We start from the raw sequence: 14,639 nt of genomic DNA, 5'->3' as shown, positions 1-14,639 counted from the left end.
TGTGCTGCTTGTAGATACATTTCACTGTTTCTCTACTTTGTTCCCTGAACTCTCACACACCTCAGATAAATATGGGATCTTTGCACAACCTAGTGACCACAACTGATATAAAGAGCCATGCTAGCAGCCAAGCTTTGCTGCTTCTGGTCTTTAATACAGCATTTTGACATTGTTCTCCGAATAATTTTGCAAATATTAAGTTGTTTCCTGTTTCTTCTTATTTCTCTTTTCTTTATGTCTTTCTAAGGACTTGATATTTATGTTCCTCTTCCATTTTCTGCTCCAATGAGATGTTTGTTTGTTTTGTTTTTTTTTTAATATTCCAATCTCAGACATTGCAAAATGAAGATGTCACTTCCTTTTTTTTTTGCTTCCCTCCCCCCCACCCCACCCCCCCCAAACCAAGCAGTTCAAAGCCTTTCTTCTTCTTTTAACTATTTAGGGACTTACTTTAAAACAGGAACTACTATGGTGGTTTGATACCCAACCTTCAGGACATGTGAGGACCGGAGCAGTAGTTGGAATTGGTGGAGCTGTTACACTCTCTGCCCACTGCTTACAGATATATTTTTGCTTTGTCTCACAGTCAAGAACATCCCATAATCCAGCTGCAGTCCCAGTTCTTATGGCTACACATCCTGGATTACTTCCTTTATGAGAAACAAAAAACAGGTTGGAAACTTTACACAGTCTAAATTGTTTAATTCTTACTTAAAATCTTTGAGCAGCAGCCATTCGCTTCTTGCTATACAATAACACTTGAATAGCAGAGTTATATTTTAAAAGTTTTTTACACAAGCAAAGAGTAGTATTTTCTGTTTGAGGAGGTCATGATCTGTTCGGGATCCTGCTTTTTTTTATTTTGAATGACCTGCATAATTAGTTCTATGGGTAGAAAGTTTGGTTGTTTGGTTTTTTTTGTTTTGTTTTTTTTTTCAGTGAAAACCTGTGTTTTCAAGTGAGGACCTCACTCCTACTTACTTTAAGACTGTTTTATATCAGGTAGCATAACCTTGGTCACTAGTGATTTTCATATAGATAGAAACAAAACCCTCAGTGCATACATAGGGCAAGCATGCAAATCTCGACGGAGACATGATGAAGCTTATCCCATGACATTTGCTATAATTTTTATATATTCTCTCAGATGGAACCAGAGGTGCATACATCTCACAAGATGCAGTCAAATGCACACAATGGCCTTATACAATGGCTTATTTGTGTTCTTTCTTCATTTCCTAAGTATTCTTAACATTTTTGTTTCTTTTTGATTCCTGTTGAGCACAGACCTGATGTTTTAATGGAGCTGTCTACCATGGTGCCAAGAACTGATTCCTGAAATGAAATGGTTAGCTCTAAGTCCACCATTTTATGTCAATTCAAGACATATGTTTGTTCCTATGAGCATCACTTTAACTGCATCAAAGTTCACTTGCGGTTTTACTGATCATGCTCAGTCACTTATTCTCCTGATATCATCCTGCGTTTTCTCACAGGCACATCTTCACTATCATAAATAATTTAGTATTAGCAGCAAATCTTGTCACCTCACTATTTCACCTTTTCCAGATTGTCTGTAAATATGTTGAACAGCATGGGCTTTGGCACAGATCACTATAGGACTCTGCTGGTGAACACTCTTCCGCAGTAAAAAATAGCCTCCATAAAAAAACCCACCTTCCATTCCCTGCCTTTTGATCAAAATTTTTATTCATGTAAGAGCTTTCCTGTATCAGGTCAGATTAGCCGAAAGGCTTTTGGTAATTGAGACAGACCACACTAACTAGATTTCCCTTATTCATATGCTTTTGACTCCTGTGGGGAGCTCCAGGAGATCTGTGAGCATGACCTCCCTTTACACAAGCAATTTTATATATCTATCTCACTATATCTTCTTTATTCTATTCTTTATTACAGATTCAGCTAATTTACCAGTGACTCAGTATTTCCCCACATCTCCATGGAACCATTTTAAATGTTAGCACCAAATTTGCCTTTTTTCACCCCTTAGCTCTCAAGGCAGTTTTAGCAGGTAGTTACACATTAAAGTGCACAGTTCACTTAATATAACCTTTATGGCTCTTGGATGCTTTTGCAGCTGTGCTTAGTCCTGACTTGCTATTCTTCAGGACATCCATTTGTTCCATAATCTATTCTCCCGGTATTTCAGCTTGAAATAGACTCTCTGATCATACCCTCACAAAGAAACTTTCCAGGACGGAAAGCCAGTTTTCTTCCTCAGTGAACACAGATGCAAGGAAACTAATTTTTCTTCACTGTTCCAGACTGATCTCTGAGTGCTCCCTTTTTATACTCTGAATCTGCTGGCACCATAGACTCCCCGGCAAGCTTTCTTCTCATGGCATCTACAGAAGTTTTATTACTCTATGTCTTTTGCAATTTTTTTATTACTTTTTTATTTTATTTTACATTTTATAACCTCACTGAAGGTTTTTGAGAAAGCTTTCAGACAAATGATCACTGGGAGGGATGTAGTATATCTTGGAGAAAGCAGATTCCCTCATGGCATTTTGAAATCTTGTTTTCTGTGCTTCTGCACAGTATGATCCCGTGAATGCAGTTTTCTTAGCATCACAAGTAAAAAAAAAAAAAATGATATGATCATTTTTGATACTGTGATTTTGTAATTCTAACTTAAAATCCTTATTACAGCTGCTCTGTTTCAGACTCTTCTCCCAGGCTAACTTTACCGCTAGAGGGATGAGTGTGGAATAGTGTCAGGAACTGCCTGTAACTCCTGTTTATCTCGTTGTGAAGATGAGCCGAAAGGTTAATCTTATGGGTAAATATATCGTATGTCCTAATATAAACCTACAGTTCAAATTGTTCCCTTTGAAATTAAAAGATGGGGTTTGAGAACTGCCAGTTCTTGTAAAATATACTGAAAGCTTAAAGCATAAAATTCAGAGGACGCTGCCAATGCAAACCCAGATAGGGACCACGACCTCAGAGAGTGCCTACCATCCACTGTCACAGCACCTACCAGGCATTGCTGCATCCCAGTGCGTGAAGGAGACAGCTTCACCGTTGGTCCACCTGAAAGTGCCTTGGTCCTCCGTGTCAGAGAGACCAAGCCAGAAATATTTCTCAGGCCTCAGCCCGACAAGGCTAGTCAGATAGGCTTGTTCATACCTGTAAAAGGGATCATAAAGACGCAAGTGAAAACAAAAAGTCATTTATCCAAATCCTATTTGTCTAATCTGAGATAAATCCTTTTCTCCTTGCTTCAGACTGGGGGAGAGGACCTTACGATACAATTCTGACTCTCTATAAATCAACAAACAAAAGCAAGACCTAATCTTGCTTTTTAACCAGAGACCTCATCTGTAACTTAGATAATTTTTTGTTTGATGTTGTGTTAGAATTGTAATTCCAGGAATATTTCAGAACATACAACCTTTACCTATTTAAAAGCCAAGGAAAAGTCATTATCATACCTACTTTCAACTGTGGTTAAGTAACCTTTTTCTCCTTCACAGGTGGTGTTTGCTTCTGAAAATGTTGCTGGAACACGTCCAATAAAGTAGCAGTAAGTCCCATATCTTCTCCAGCCCTGTAACATGATTTTAAGATTTCCATGTAACTTTTAAATAGTTGTGATATCATGTAGTGTGAGCTATGCCATTTCACAATGAATGAAGCACAATAATCATTAATATTATGAATCAGAAACCTTTTGCAGTGAAATTACAGATTCCTTCCAAGTGATTTCTGTAAATGGCTTTCTAAAGTTTAAAGTAGCTGAGAGAGAGAGAAACTTCATAATAAATAACACCAGAAAAACCCCTACATGTAAGTAATATAAATAATTCAAATAATTCTAGATGATTGTCAGACAAGGTACTTATTTGATCTGGGAAATTGATGTTCCGTTCTTGTATACTTACTTTTTTGCAACCTGCATCAGTAATTTCCTTTTCTCCAGCTATTTGTGATATAGGTTTTCTTTTACAAATGTAGCCAGCTTTCTTCTCACAGACATCATCTGCCCAATAGCCATCCTGTGGCAGGAAAAAGAATGAAATAACAATGAGATGAAGATGAATAATCTAAAGAAAATGAATAATTTCTTTCTTTATAATGAAGACTATTCATTTTCTTTCTCCTTTCATTTTGAAACAGCAATATATTTTTTTTTTCCTTACCCAGTTCCTCTAGTTGATAACAAAAATAAATCTGCTCACATTCAGGGAAATAGTAGACTGGGCTATAGTAGTACAGTTATAGCTGGTTGTGATAAGCAGGGATGAGGTTGCAGGGAGCTGGTCCCCAACCTGTTCTGCAGGGCCCTGCACAGGCAGTTGTGCCACGCAGGGATGGGCAAATGAGCAGGCACAAAGGAGCCAGCAGGGATCCCCACATGCCACCATTACCACCAGAGGAAGAGGAGCAGGAGAATGTACTCAAACTACATTTAGAAACCTGTTTCATAGCCCTAATAATTTCATTGGTGACTTCCAGATTAACTTAAAGAGAAAATTTCATCAGTGAGGCAGTAATGCTTTCATTTTATTTTTTCTTTTTTTTTTTTTTTTAATGAAAAGTCATATTTAATCTCATTCTTTGTCCCCACATGCCTTTTTCTGGCCCTAGCCAGTTGCTGAAATAGCGGGGCACTTTTATTAAGAAGTTAGTTTCAATATTAAAGTAGAATATATATTGCATAATCTTACCTGGCCCTTGATCAGTACACAATCTTCTGGCCTGTTGTTTGTGGAGGATGGCTCTCCCAGGTGCCATTTTGTGTATGTAACTGGCGTACCATCACTCCATTCAAAATACATTTGAACCTTATGATCATTCAGCCCAATCCATAGCTTGTCTGTTGGCTCTAAAGCATGGAAACACAGAACTAGAAAAGACCTCTCATGCCACTGCATTCTTTTCACAGCACCTTCAAACTCTAGAACATATAATCCCTGTCATAAATTTATGAAACATAACATAATTTAGTGTGTTGCATGATCATTTTATAAATTAATATTTTCACATAGATATTAGAATAAAGACAGTATGCTTTGGAAAATTAGGTTGTAGTGAAATCCCTGCACTGGATCAAAAAATTTTGCTTCTCTTCCTCATAGCAGTGGGAGAGGAGTGGATTCCCAGCCTAATTCTAATACATTATGGTGGTATGATACAACTGTGTGAATAGTTACTTCTAGGTTCTGTTCCACAGGTCAGATTTTAAAATACTGTTTTTATGTAACTTGAAGAGTGAATGTTTTAAGCTTCTTTCAACACAATGATGAAAAAAGCAGAGAAGACCCCTAAGCCCAGTCCCCCAGCCCTAGATCAATTGTTCAGGCAATAAGTAAAATCAGTTTTCACAACATCCAAAACTCAGCAGGGGAAGGCTGTCAGCAACCGGATCTAATTTTGAGGTTGGCCCTGCTCCAAGCCGAGACTGGACCAAATGACCTCCAGGGTTCCGTCTGGCCTAAACCAATGTATGATCCTGTGATTTTAGGCATTCTTATGAAAGAAAAGCAAGGAAAATTAAAGGTGAATTTAGGCAGCATTCACAAAAATGAGAAAGAAAGAAAGATATGGAAGGATATTCACAATTTCTTCAGGAGTCACTAAACTAGGGTATGATACCAGAATGAAAAAGTATAAAAAACCCCCAAATATCTCCTTGTATGGTTGGACACTAAGCAGACAAATTACTCTTTCTGAAGAAAGAATTTTTTCTGTCCTGAATATCTTTCACTTTTTCAATAGTTAATTAAGGCTTTCACTACCTCTGAGCATGAAAAAAGAAGAAATGCAAATAGTTAACAGGGGCAAAAAGTAGCAACATGTCTACAGACTCCTCACGTTTCTGCCAAGGGTATTAAAAAGGCCATGGCAAGACCACACTGACGTGTTAGATCCAGTGACCTGAGTATGGTTCTTTCGGCAGCCCAGGCAATTCCACAGCTTGCTGCCTGGAAACCACCTTGGCTAGCTTTGCTGATCTTTTCCATCTGGCAGTGTAGAGAACTAAACTTTTCTTTAGTAGGTTTCTTCCATCACTTCTGCAGAGACCTGTGAACTTGCTAATCTGGGTGCTGGTTGACCACAAGACACACAGAATGAGTTAGAGCCACAGTGTAAGTTCCCCAAATGCACAGAAAGCAGTATAAATATCTTGGTTTTCCATAAAAAGCACTCTTTCAAAGTGGAAATTATATTTCATAATCCTTTCACTAAGAAAGCTTCTCACTGGGATGACTGATGTCCTTCTATCCTCATGCAAAGCAAAGCACAAGTCAAGACAGTTGTGTAAGTCTGCAAGTTGCAGCACTGAAGGTGGCATCCATTTTGAAGCAGAAAGGAAAGCACTGCACCAGCCTAACGCCACTGGACTTGTGGCTCCTTGCACGTCCTTGACTGCAGTGTTCATGTTAATACAAATGCTACATCTCAATTCAGCTAGCTGGTGCTTCTTACATGCAGACAAAGGCAAAAGCCCCCACTGGCAACACTCACTGTACCCAAGCTGAGACACCATAAAGCTGTGCTCCTCAAGGCTTTGGATGCTGGCCAGGTGACTCCCTTCCTTCTGACAAGCAGTCAAAGCTTCTTCCCATCCTTTGGTCTCCCTGAACATCTTGTAACAGTGATCTATATACGGTACCCACCCATCTGGGCAAGTAACAGGCCCAATGTCACCTAGGAACAAATCAAATATCAGTGTTTTAGAGGAGTTCAAATGCCATGCAAGGGACATGACACTGAAAATATTTTCACTTATTCTGTGCAAAAGTTCTAAACTAAAAATTTTCTTTGGAAATTCTCATTACAAGGAAATGATGGACACAAAACATAGTAAACAAAAATATGATTCTAAGTCTGGCATTTTTTACTTGGAAAAGGAAAGCTTTTTAATATAAATATTATTAAATACAAATTCTCAAGTTCTTATGTAGTCAAATGTCTGTAACAAATACACTAATGCAGTAATTTTAACAGCTTCTGTATTATTCTACTTATTTGTCAGATCAGAGAAATCAGAAATTATCTGCACCTAACATAGAATGCTTATGCATTTTTAAAAGATTAAGTATATTGATAGAGTAAATGTCATCTAGACAGATTTACAACTAGACGTATACATAGGGAAACACCAACAGGGAAATCTTTATACACTTAAAATATCTTTTATCTTTTCAATGTGTGAATCTTTCTTCCTTTTGTTTAATTTTACTAATGTCCCTCTTCTGAAAAATTATTTTTGGTTTGTTCTCCCTTTTCATGCTCAGTAGTGTGTGTATTCAAAGAGGAGACCCAACTACCAAAACACAGACAGATGGGACAAGTTGGACATTCTTTGCTTTTACCTGTTTCATTCTGTGTGTTGTGGGACTGGAGATCAGCCTAGAAAGGGTGCGATGGTTGTAAAAAGCAAACCAGATAAACAAGAAATAGTTTCTATTTCTAATAACATTCTCCTGCTCATCTTTGTCAATGTGAATGCCGAGCAATTCAGATAACAGCTTCTACTTTTAATTATCAACGTATATCAACATACCTGAGGGAACCAAGGTAAAGTTTCTTTTCTTACAAATGTAACCAAGTTTCTGATCACATTCCCAATTTTGCCACTTAGCTTTTGTTTCAGGATTCAAAACCGCACAGAGTTTTCCAGATTCTGGAGAGGGGCTTCCTTTGGGAAAGGTACAGAAAAAAAAGTGAACTCTTCTGAGAGGCAAATAGAGCTCTAAGCTCTAAAATGCACAGGAGAAATCACTCCTGGCTGAAGTGAGAGCCCCAAAGATCACATCTTGCCCAGCTGTGGCAAGAACTGAGGTAGGTCTCTGGTAGTGGGAATGTCTGTATGAAATGTAGTATCATTTAAGTGGATATGAACATGTAACCCCCTCGTAGTTTTGTTGCTAGAAACAAGAAATGGACAACTATATATTTTTGGGAAAGACAGTATTGCTTTCAGAGCTAAAATATTTTTGCAATACATAGAAGTTTCAGGCCTATATTGCTATAGAAAAAAGCTTTTTCTAAAGCTAAAGCACGAGAAGCTAAAATACATATCTCGTGGCATATCTAGCTGATAATAGAATTTAAAGCAGTATTTGAGGTATGTATATTTTTTTCTTCAGAAATACAGAATCAAAGACACAGCTACCTGGAGCCCAGTTTAAGTACTGGAAAGGGCTGCCTCCAATCCACTCCCATCCACTCCTCAAGTCCAGTCTGTTGAGTCCAATCCACAGTGGAGAATCTGTACCTTCTGTTAACTCTAAGTAACCAAAAGAAGATAAATGATTTTATAAATCACTTCTTATTAGCAATAGTCACTAATAATGTCCCTAGGGCACTTACAATTCTTAAATATCTAATTAAAAATATCATTAGATACTGAGATACCTGATAAATTGAAATATGCCAAAGCTTTGATTACTGTAAAAAGCAAACAAAACCACCCCTCTCTTATTCTATCGCCTAATGCAAAACGAGCACAGATGAGATGCCACAGAGTATATCCAAAATGAAAGTGTTTCTGTAAAATAGGCTAAATTCTGTACAACATTGGATTTATTTAAGTAGAAAAAATGGTACAGTGTAAGTATAAACAATAATAATAAAGCTCTTAAAAGTTAAATTCATCAGTAAAGATAACAACAGAGAGTTTCTTCCATACCATTCCTCCAGCAATACATGGGTAGGTAGACCCACGATTTGGGATCTATGAATAATAATTTTTCAGTTTGTCAAAGGAATGAAAAAAAAACCAGATGTCAAACTGCATTTCACACAGAACACCTTTCTTTTGTCACAAAGGTACCTCTTTTCTCCTATTTTTAATTTGTTTTAAAGGTTTCTTTTGACCAAAAATGAAACTTTCATTTACTTTTCAGAATTTTTTTCGTCTTAAAAAAAAAAAAAAAAGTAAGTTTTAATATAAGACAACATTTTTAGATAGCAAATCAAACTATTACACTTGCAGGATGCTGGGATACTTTCAATTCTGTTTAAACTTGGTAGCGATTTTGGTATGAACTTGCAAATTCTAAAAGATTTGGTTACTTACTCATGCATATTTAGGTCCATAGACATTAGCCAAAACAATACTAAATAGTCCTTAGCTGTGATGATGGACTGAACAAATCTTGAATGTAAGTCAGGTTTGCTTTACTTGCTTACCTTCAAGGTATGTTTGTTCATGAATGTCTGTGATACTCATTAATTCTGCATTTTGCTGCTGACAGCTCTTCCTGGCTTGGTGCCACGTGAGAGCCGATTCAGAGTTTATTTGGTAGTGAGCATTTGTTAACAGATCTGTACTCCAGGTGGTGTCTTTATCTGTGGAGAAAATAATGATTTTGGGGGTGATTGATAGTAACTCACCCACAGAAAAATGTGCTGCAGGTTCTTGTTATGCATGGCATTCTCATTAAATGTCACCTGTGCTGTTCTTTCAAGAGCACTGAAAATGTCACGAGCAGGATGGGGAAGAACGAAGTTAAGGCCTGTAAACTGACAGGTAGAGCTGGCAAATATTGCCTCCTGTTCCATGAAGATACACAATTCAGGAATTACTACAAGGGAAGTGATTGCATCAAAAAATATATTGCATGGAGTGCTGTGGCAGAAATCCTAGGTGAAAGCTGTAAAAAACTTCTCTTCCTTCTCTTTCCAGACAGCAGTTCCCACTGAGAGCTGTGAGAACCAGCTCTAGACCTGAATTTAGAATCAAAACAATTCTTAGATAAATCCCCCTCTTGCAAAGAGCTTCTGGATGTGCCTGTCACGCAGCTTCAGAGCCAGGGCACTGCAATGGTGCTGAGCTGCATTGTACTCCTCTTCTGATTACCTTTGCGTCTTTGGTCTGTTGACGATCTATACATGGTCAATCAAGCACAATACAAAATTGAATCAGATATTTGATTATTCCCAGAAGTCGGTAAGAAGTTGAATTAAAAAAAGAACTGAGAGCTGGGACTGGCTTTCAAAAGCTTTGAAAATTATTCATTGACCCTATCTCACATTCCTTGCTCAGTGTCCTAGGTATCTTTGTAGGAACCTGGAAAGCATATTTGACTATGGATTTGAACCACACCAAAAGCATGTTTTGAATCAACTGGAATAAAGGGGTGTTTTAACAATAAAAGACATAATGTTGAACAGAAGTAATGGGGAGGAATATAAGGGAAACCTGAGAAGTGTGAGGAATATAGGGGAAAGCTGAGAAGTGTCAGGAGGAGTCTTCAAAGCCTTTAATGAAGAGCTCCCCTGTCAAGAGCAAGTCCATAAAGGGAGATGGGGGGGAAGTGACCACAGAAATAGAAGACAGTTTTCAGAAAGTGATTGAAGTTGTAGAGAAATGCCAGGGATGGGAGGCAGTTGTCTGAAGGGGTAAAGACTGCTTCCCAGGCAGTATGGATAGGGCTTAATAAATAGCATGAATAAAAGGACACATTCCACTTAAGTAAAAAAATATTCACATGAGAATTATGCAGACTGAAATGTTAACTTCATCATTAATCTTCCTACAGCACTCATTTTTGTGCCCACATCCATTGCAGCGAGGGTCCTCAGAGAAGGGTTGTACAACAGTGACAGCACACATCCTGGCTGGGAAACAGCGAGGAGCTCAAAATTACTGTGCTGCTCAACAACACCCCCACAATTAGTGGGAAGCACATGCTGTTTTACTCTTCAATCACACTTTTCTCCACATCTTTATGGAATGTGTTATTTCCTTGCATAGAGAGCTGCGGGATGTGGCAATGCATCACACACTAAAATACATTCTTGTAAACTATGCGTTATTATAAAGACATACATATTCTGCTAGTGCTGGTTTGCCAATACTGCATTGAGGGGAACTGCATGGGAACAGGTAACTTACTTACCTTTTGATGGGCAAAATCCATATCGCTGGTCTGTGTCATAGTCTGCAGTGGTTGCACACCAGAGCCAGCCATCTGACCGGCCAGCATTGGTGCATTCGGAGTACCATTGCTTATTGTACATGAAAGGGAATACGCAGGGTGCCCCGAAAGCATTTCCTAGCAGTGTAAATGTCTCTGAGAAGACAAAATGAGAAAGGTAGTATGAAAAATAATAAATGAATGTAAACTGTAAAAATGTGAAGCCTATGCTAATGGCTGAATTGCATCTCAAAGTGCTTTTCATGTTACCTCTCCCATAACCATAACAAAATTAGAAAATAGACAATCCACCTCTGTTTGGATATTCCAGTGACCATTTAAGTATCTCACATACATTGGAGCAGCTCCCACATGCAAGACTCAGAGTTTAATACTTCAAATATCTTGTGAGGTGGTTTTTAGAACATTCATCCTGGATGTGGGAAAGCCATTCAGAACAATCAGACTTCAGCTAATCACAAAGGGTAATTGCAATGGTAATTATAATTATTCCATAAGCATTCTCATCTGCTGAGTCACAAAAGCCACACTTCCTCTGCCTACACTGGTGCTTCCAGCCCTTTCTCAGCTCACCCATATTATGCTTCTTTCTTGAGGATGTAATTTCATTTCCATGTTGCTGTATAAGAAACTTATCAGCGTTTATGCTCTCTGTTAACAATGTAGTGACACAGTACGGTGAGCAATAATGACTTTCGAGAATACTTATATATAGTATAAGAGTAAGTAAGTATGTATATTTGTGTATACTAATATAATATATATTTAGAGAATATAGAGTATATGTAATACTTGCAATACTTGTAATACTAATATACTATAATACATATGCTAAAATAGTGTGTCTGTTATATAATATATAAATATATATACGTATATAATACATACTTGGCCATAAATATGACATTAAATTCAAGGTTAACTCCCTCAGTACACTGATTTTCTAAAACTGTGATGGTCACTGAAGGAATCAGAACAGTCAAAGCCAAAGATCCAAAACACTCTAATACTCACAAAGAAATTAGTGCAAAGGATGAAAGAATCAATTTTCTATACCTTCATATCCCCGGGAACATAAAACATCCATGGCCCCATAGATCTTCCACTTATTCTTTGCACTCAGGCCCTTCTTTAACAAAACATTATCGTGTTCTTCATTGCCAGGACCAAAAAACAAATCTTCTCCTTTGATTGCAAGGAGGCTTTCATTTCTGCATTCCCACCACTGGAGCTCACTTGTTCGATTACAAGGATACAGGGCGATCACAGCCTGATCCTCCTTTGACGGCACCCCCAGGCATACGTTCAGTCTCACACTCATAAGCTGATGATCAGTGATCCACCTGAATTTTTGTGATTCATTGTCTTGATGGCAAGTGGCAGTTCTAACTGACTGCGCAATAGACGCCTGAAGACAGAGCTTGCTGACTTTATTATATATTAAAAATGTTTCAATGTCTGTAAAACAAAACAGTACATAGTAAATGGTTAATACAGAATATATGTATAGTGGATATGTGACATGATTCTGCTCTCCATTCACATGAACGAGGAGTCATTGCATTCATATCAGATAAAAACATGATGGTTTTGAGCAGAGTCCAGTGCAACATCAATTTTACTGGTTAAAAAGCAATAAGGTAGACAATAGGATATGTATTTCATGATTATATGTCACCATACTGTAGATTAGTGCAGTCAGCAGCATCAGCAGAGCTGAGCACAGCTTATTGGTTTGATTTACATCAGTTACGTGAATTCCCTCAACCACACTGCTATTACCATTACCCTGTTTCCATCCATCCTCAGATGCATGGCCTTGGAGATCGCTGACCTCTATAAGCCTTCCTTACTCTGCCAGATCTTACAGGTCTCCTAGTGGGGTTACAGCCATTTTTCCTTAGCCATTTGTCTCCCCACTCCCAAATCCATGTTTCCTTTCCTTTTCACCATGTAAATGTGGGTGAACACCTCTTGGCCTCACAGCAGGTACTTTGGGCTCATTGGCCTTGCTGATCTACAAGACCTGCAGTATCTACTATGAGCCACTGCAATGCAAAACTAGGAATGACACTGGAAAACCAATCACAGCCTGAGAAAGTAGCAAGGACTGGGTAGTAGTGGCATCTGACCAACACCTGGCAATGTGGAAAGGCTGGTGGAACTTAGAAGGTCCACCTGTACCAGAAATTGGGGTCCCTAGCTCTACAGGTAGTTTCTCTGATCATGTCTACAGTGTTGGCTCCAATGTACAGTAGAAGCAGCTGAGCTAATTTCAGTCCTACAGTGAGTTATCAGTAGCAGTAGTGAATCATGCCTATGAATTTGCTCTGCTGCTTTGTGGTATACTTTGTGACCCACCTGGTTGTATTTCCCTCCAAAGCTTGTGGGATTCATAATCAATTTTGGTCCCTGATACATCTCTTGATCACTGGGCATCATATTTAATTAAAATGTATTTAAAAAGCTAAAGAAATTTCATTAAAAATCCTGCAAAAAGTTGAAATCAATTTAGTTGATAATATACAGTACACTGAAAATAATTATTCTGGCTTGCAGTGATACCATGGGCAATTAAAAAAAAACACCACATACTCTGAGGCAATCTGTAACAATTTTACTCAGGAGTTAGTTACAAAACTAAAACGATTTGACCTTAACATTCAGGTCTCCAGAAGCCATCTATTTAACACCTACAATGGAAGCACAGTTAAAGGGATGGCAATAATATTGTCACTGCAATTCCACAATAACTTTCCTAAACTTAACCTGACTTTATTTCACAAAAATTTTACTTCATCCACTTTATCAATGCCAGTGAATTCAGTGAGTCTGTTCAAAAGAGTGAATGAAAATAATCCTCTTTATAAGCACTAAGTCTCTCTGGATTGCACAGCCATCCTCTGTGAACATCTTAATGTCCTACAAATAATTCCACGTTTCACCACTCCTGAAGTTTTGCCTACCTGATTTTGCTAACCATTACTGAGACACAAATAGCTCAAAAATCAGAACACAGAAGTAAAGAATTAAAAAAAAATAGACATTTAAACATATTTCATTATTTTCTTAGGTCTGATCTTCTGGGCTATAGTGCCACTACATATGAATAATGCCATTAAGAATTCAGTCTTTGCTTCCTTCTCTATCTATTTCTTTTTTCTGTTAGATCCTGCCCTTGCCTCTTGCCTGCCATTAAGAGGCTCCCCATGTGTATGTCCCAAACTAATAATGTACATACAGGCACTGCCACAGAACCATAGATCACCCAGAAATGCCAGAGGACATGGAAGCACTTTCACAGACACCTTTACAGGAGGCAACTTACCCGCCAGCTGCAAAGCACAGTGAATAAGAGAAAGAACAAGCAAGAACCTGGAGAACATAATAGTAAATGCTGTTTTCTTTTCTTCCCTTCACCAAAAGCTGGATGATGAGGGTTGCTGGCAATTAAGTCCTGCTGAAAAGAGGACAGTGACCAGTCCTCCTGCGTTTCAAAAGCTGGATGGTTGGATAGAAAGCTCTGAGTGCTAAAAAAGGAAATATTCTGTCACATGCCACATTTCAAAAAAACAAGACCACACAGCACAAATTTTGCCTTTGAAAATTAATGACTTCTCACTGAAGGCAAACTGTGCTGCCTTGGGAAAGCAGGTGGTACACAGAAGGTTATATCTCAATACTTTCCTGCTATCTCTCCTGAAGAGACATCTGGGAAGC

At 38.2% G+C, this 14,639-nt stretch overlaps 1 protein-coding gene across 1 annotated transcript in view; it reads right to left on the bottom strand.

The window, feature by feature from the left end:
- LOC104013327 (macrophage mannose receptor 1) overlaps nucleotides 1–14,395 on the bottom strand; it is a 35,280-nt gene extending 20,885 nt beyond the window's left edge. The window contains exons 1-12 of the mRNA XM_009465817.2: nucleotides 14,248–14,395; nucleotides 11,976–12,377; nucleotides 10,881–11,054; nucleotides 9,169–9,327; nucleotides 8,150–8,263; nucleotides 7,538–7,672; nucleotides 6,496–6,678; nucleotides 4,695–4,852; nucleotides 3,909–4,022; nucleotides 3,459–3,574; nucleotides 3,005–3,153; nucleotides 451–650 (exon numbers count right to left, since the gene is read on the bottom strand). Coding sequence (XP_009464092.2) covers nucleotides 451–650; nucleotides 3,005–3,153; nucleotides 3,459–3,574; nucleotides 3,909–4,022; nucleotides 4,695–4,852; nucleotides 6,496–6,678; nucleotides 7,538–7,672; nucleotides 8,150–8,263; nucleotides 9,169–9,327; nucleotides 10,881–11,054; nucleotides 11,976–12,377; nucleotides 14,248–14,305 — 1,962 coding nt within the window. The 5' untranslated portion in view covers nucleotides 14,306–14,395. The remainder of the gene's footprint in view (nucleotides 1–450; nucleotides 651–3,004; nucleotides 3,154–3,458; nucleotides 3,575–3,908; nucleotides 4,023–4,694; nucleotides 4,853–6,495; nucleotides 6,679–7,537; nucleotides 7,673–8,149; nucleotides 8,264–9,168; nucleotides 9,328–10,880; nucleotides 11,055–11,975; nucleotides 12,378–14,247) is intronic.
- Between the last annotated feature and the right edge of the window lie 244 nt (nucleotides 14,396–14,639).

Source organism: Nipponia nippon, unplaced genomic scaffold (assembly GCF_047370975.1).
Source record: "Nipponia nippon isolate SJK-2023a ecotype South Korea unplaced genomic scaffold, ASM4737097v1 scaffold_1, whole genome shotgun sequence".
Lineage (NCBI taxonomy): Eukaryota > Metazoa > Chordata > Aves > Pelecaniformes > Threskiornithidae > Nipponia > Nipponia nippon.
Note: the sequence above shows the minus strand (reverse complement) of the source record. Positions and strands in the feature narration are given on the sequence as shown.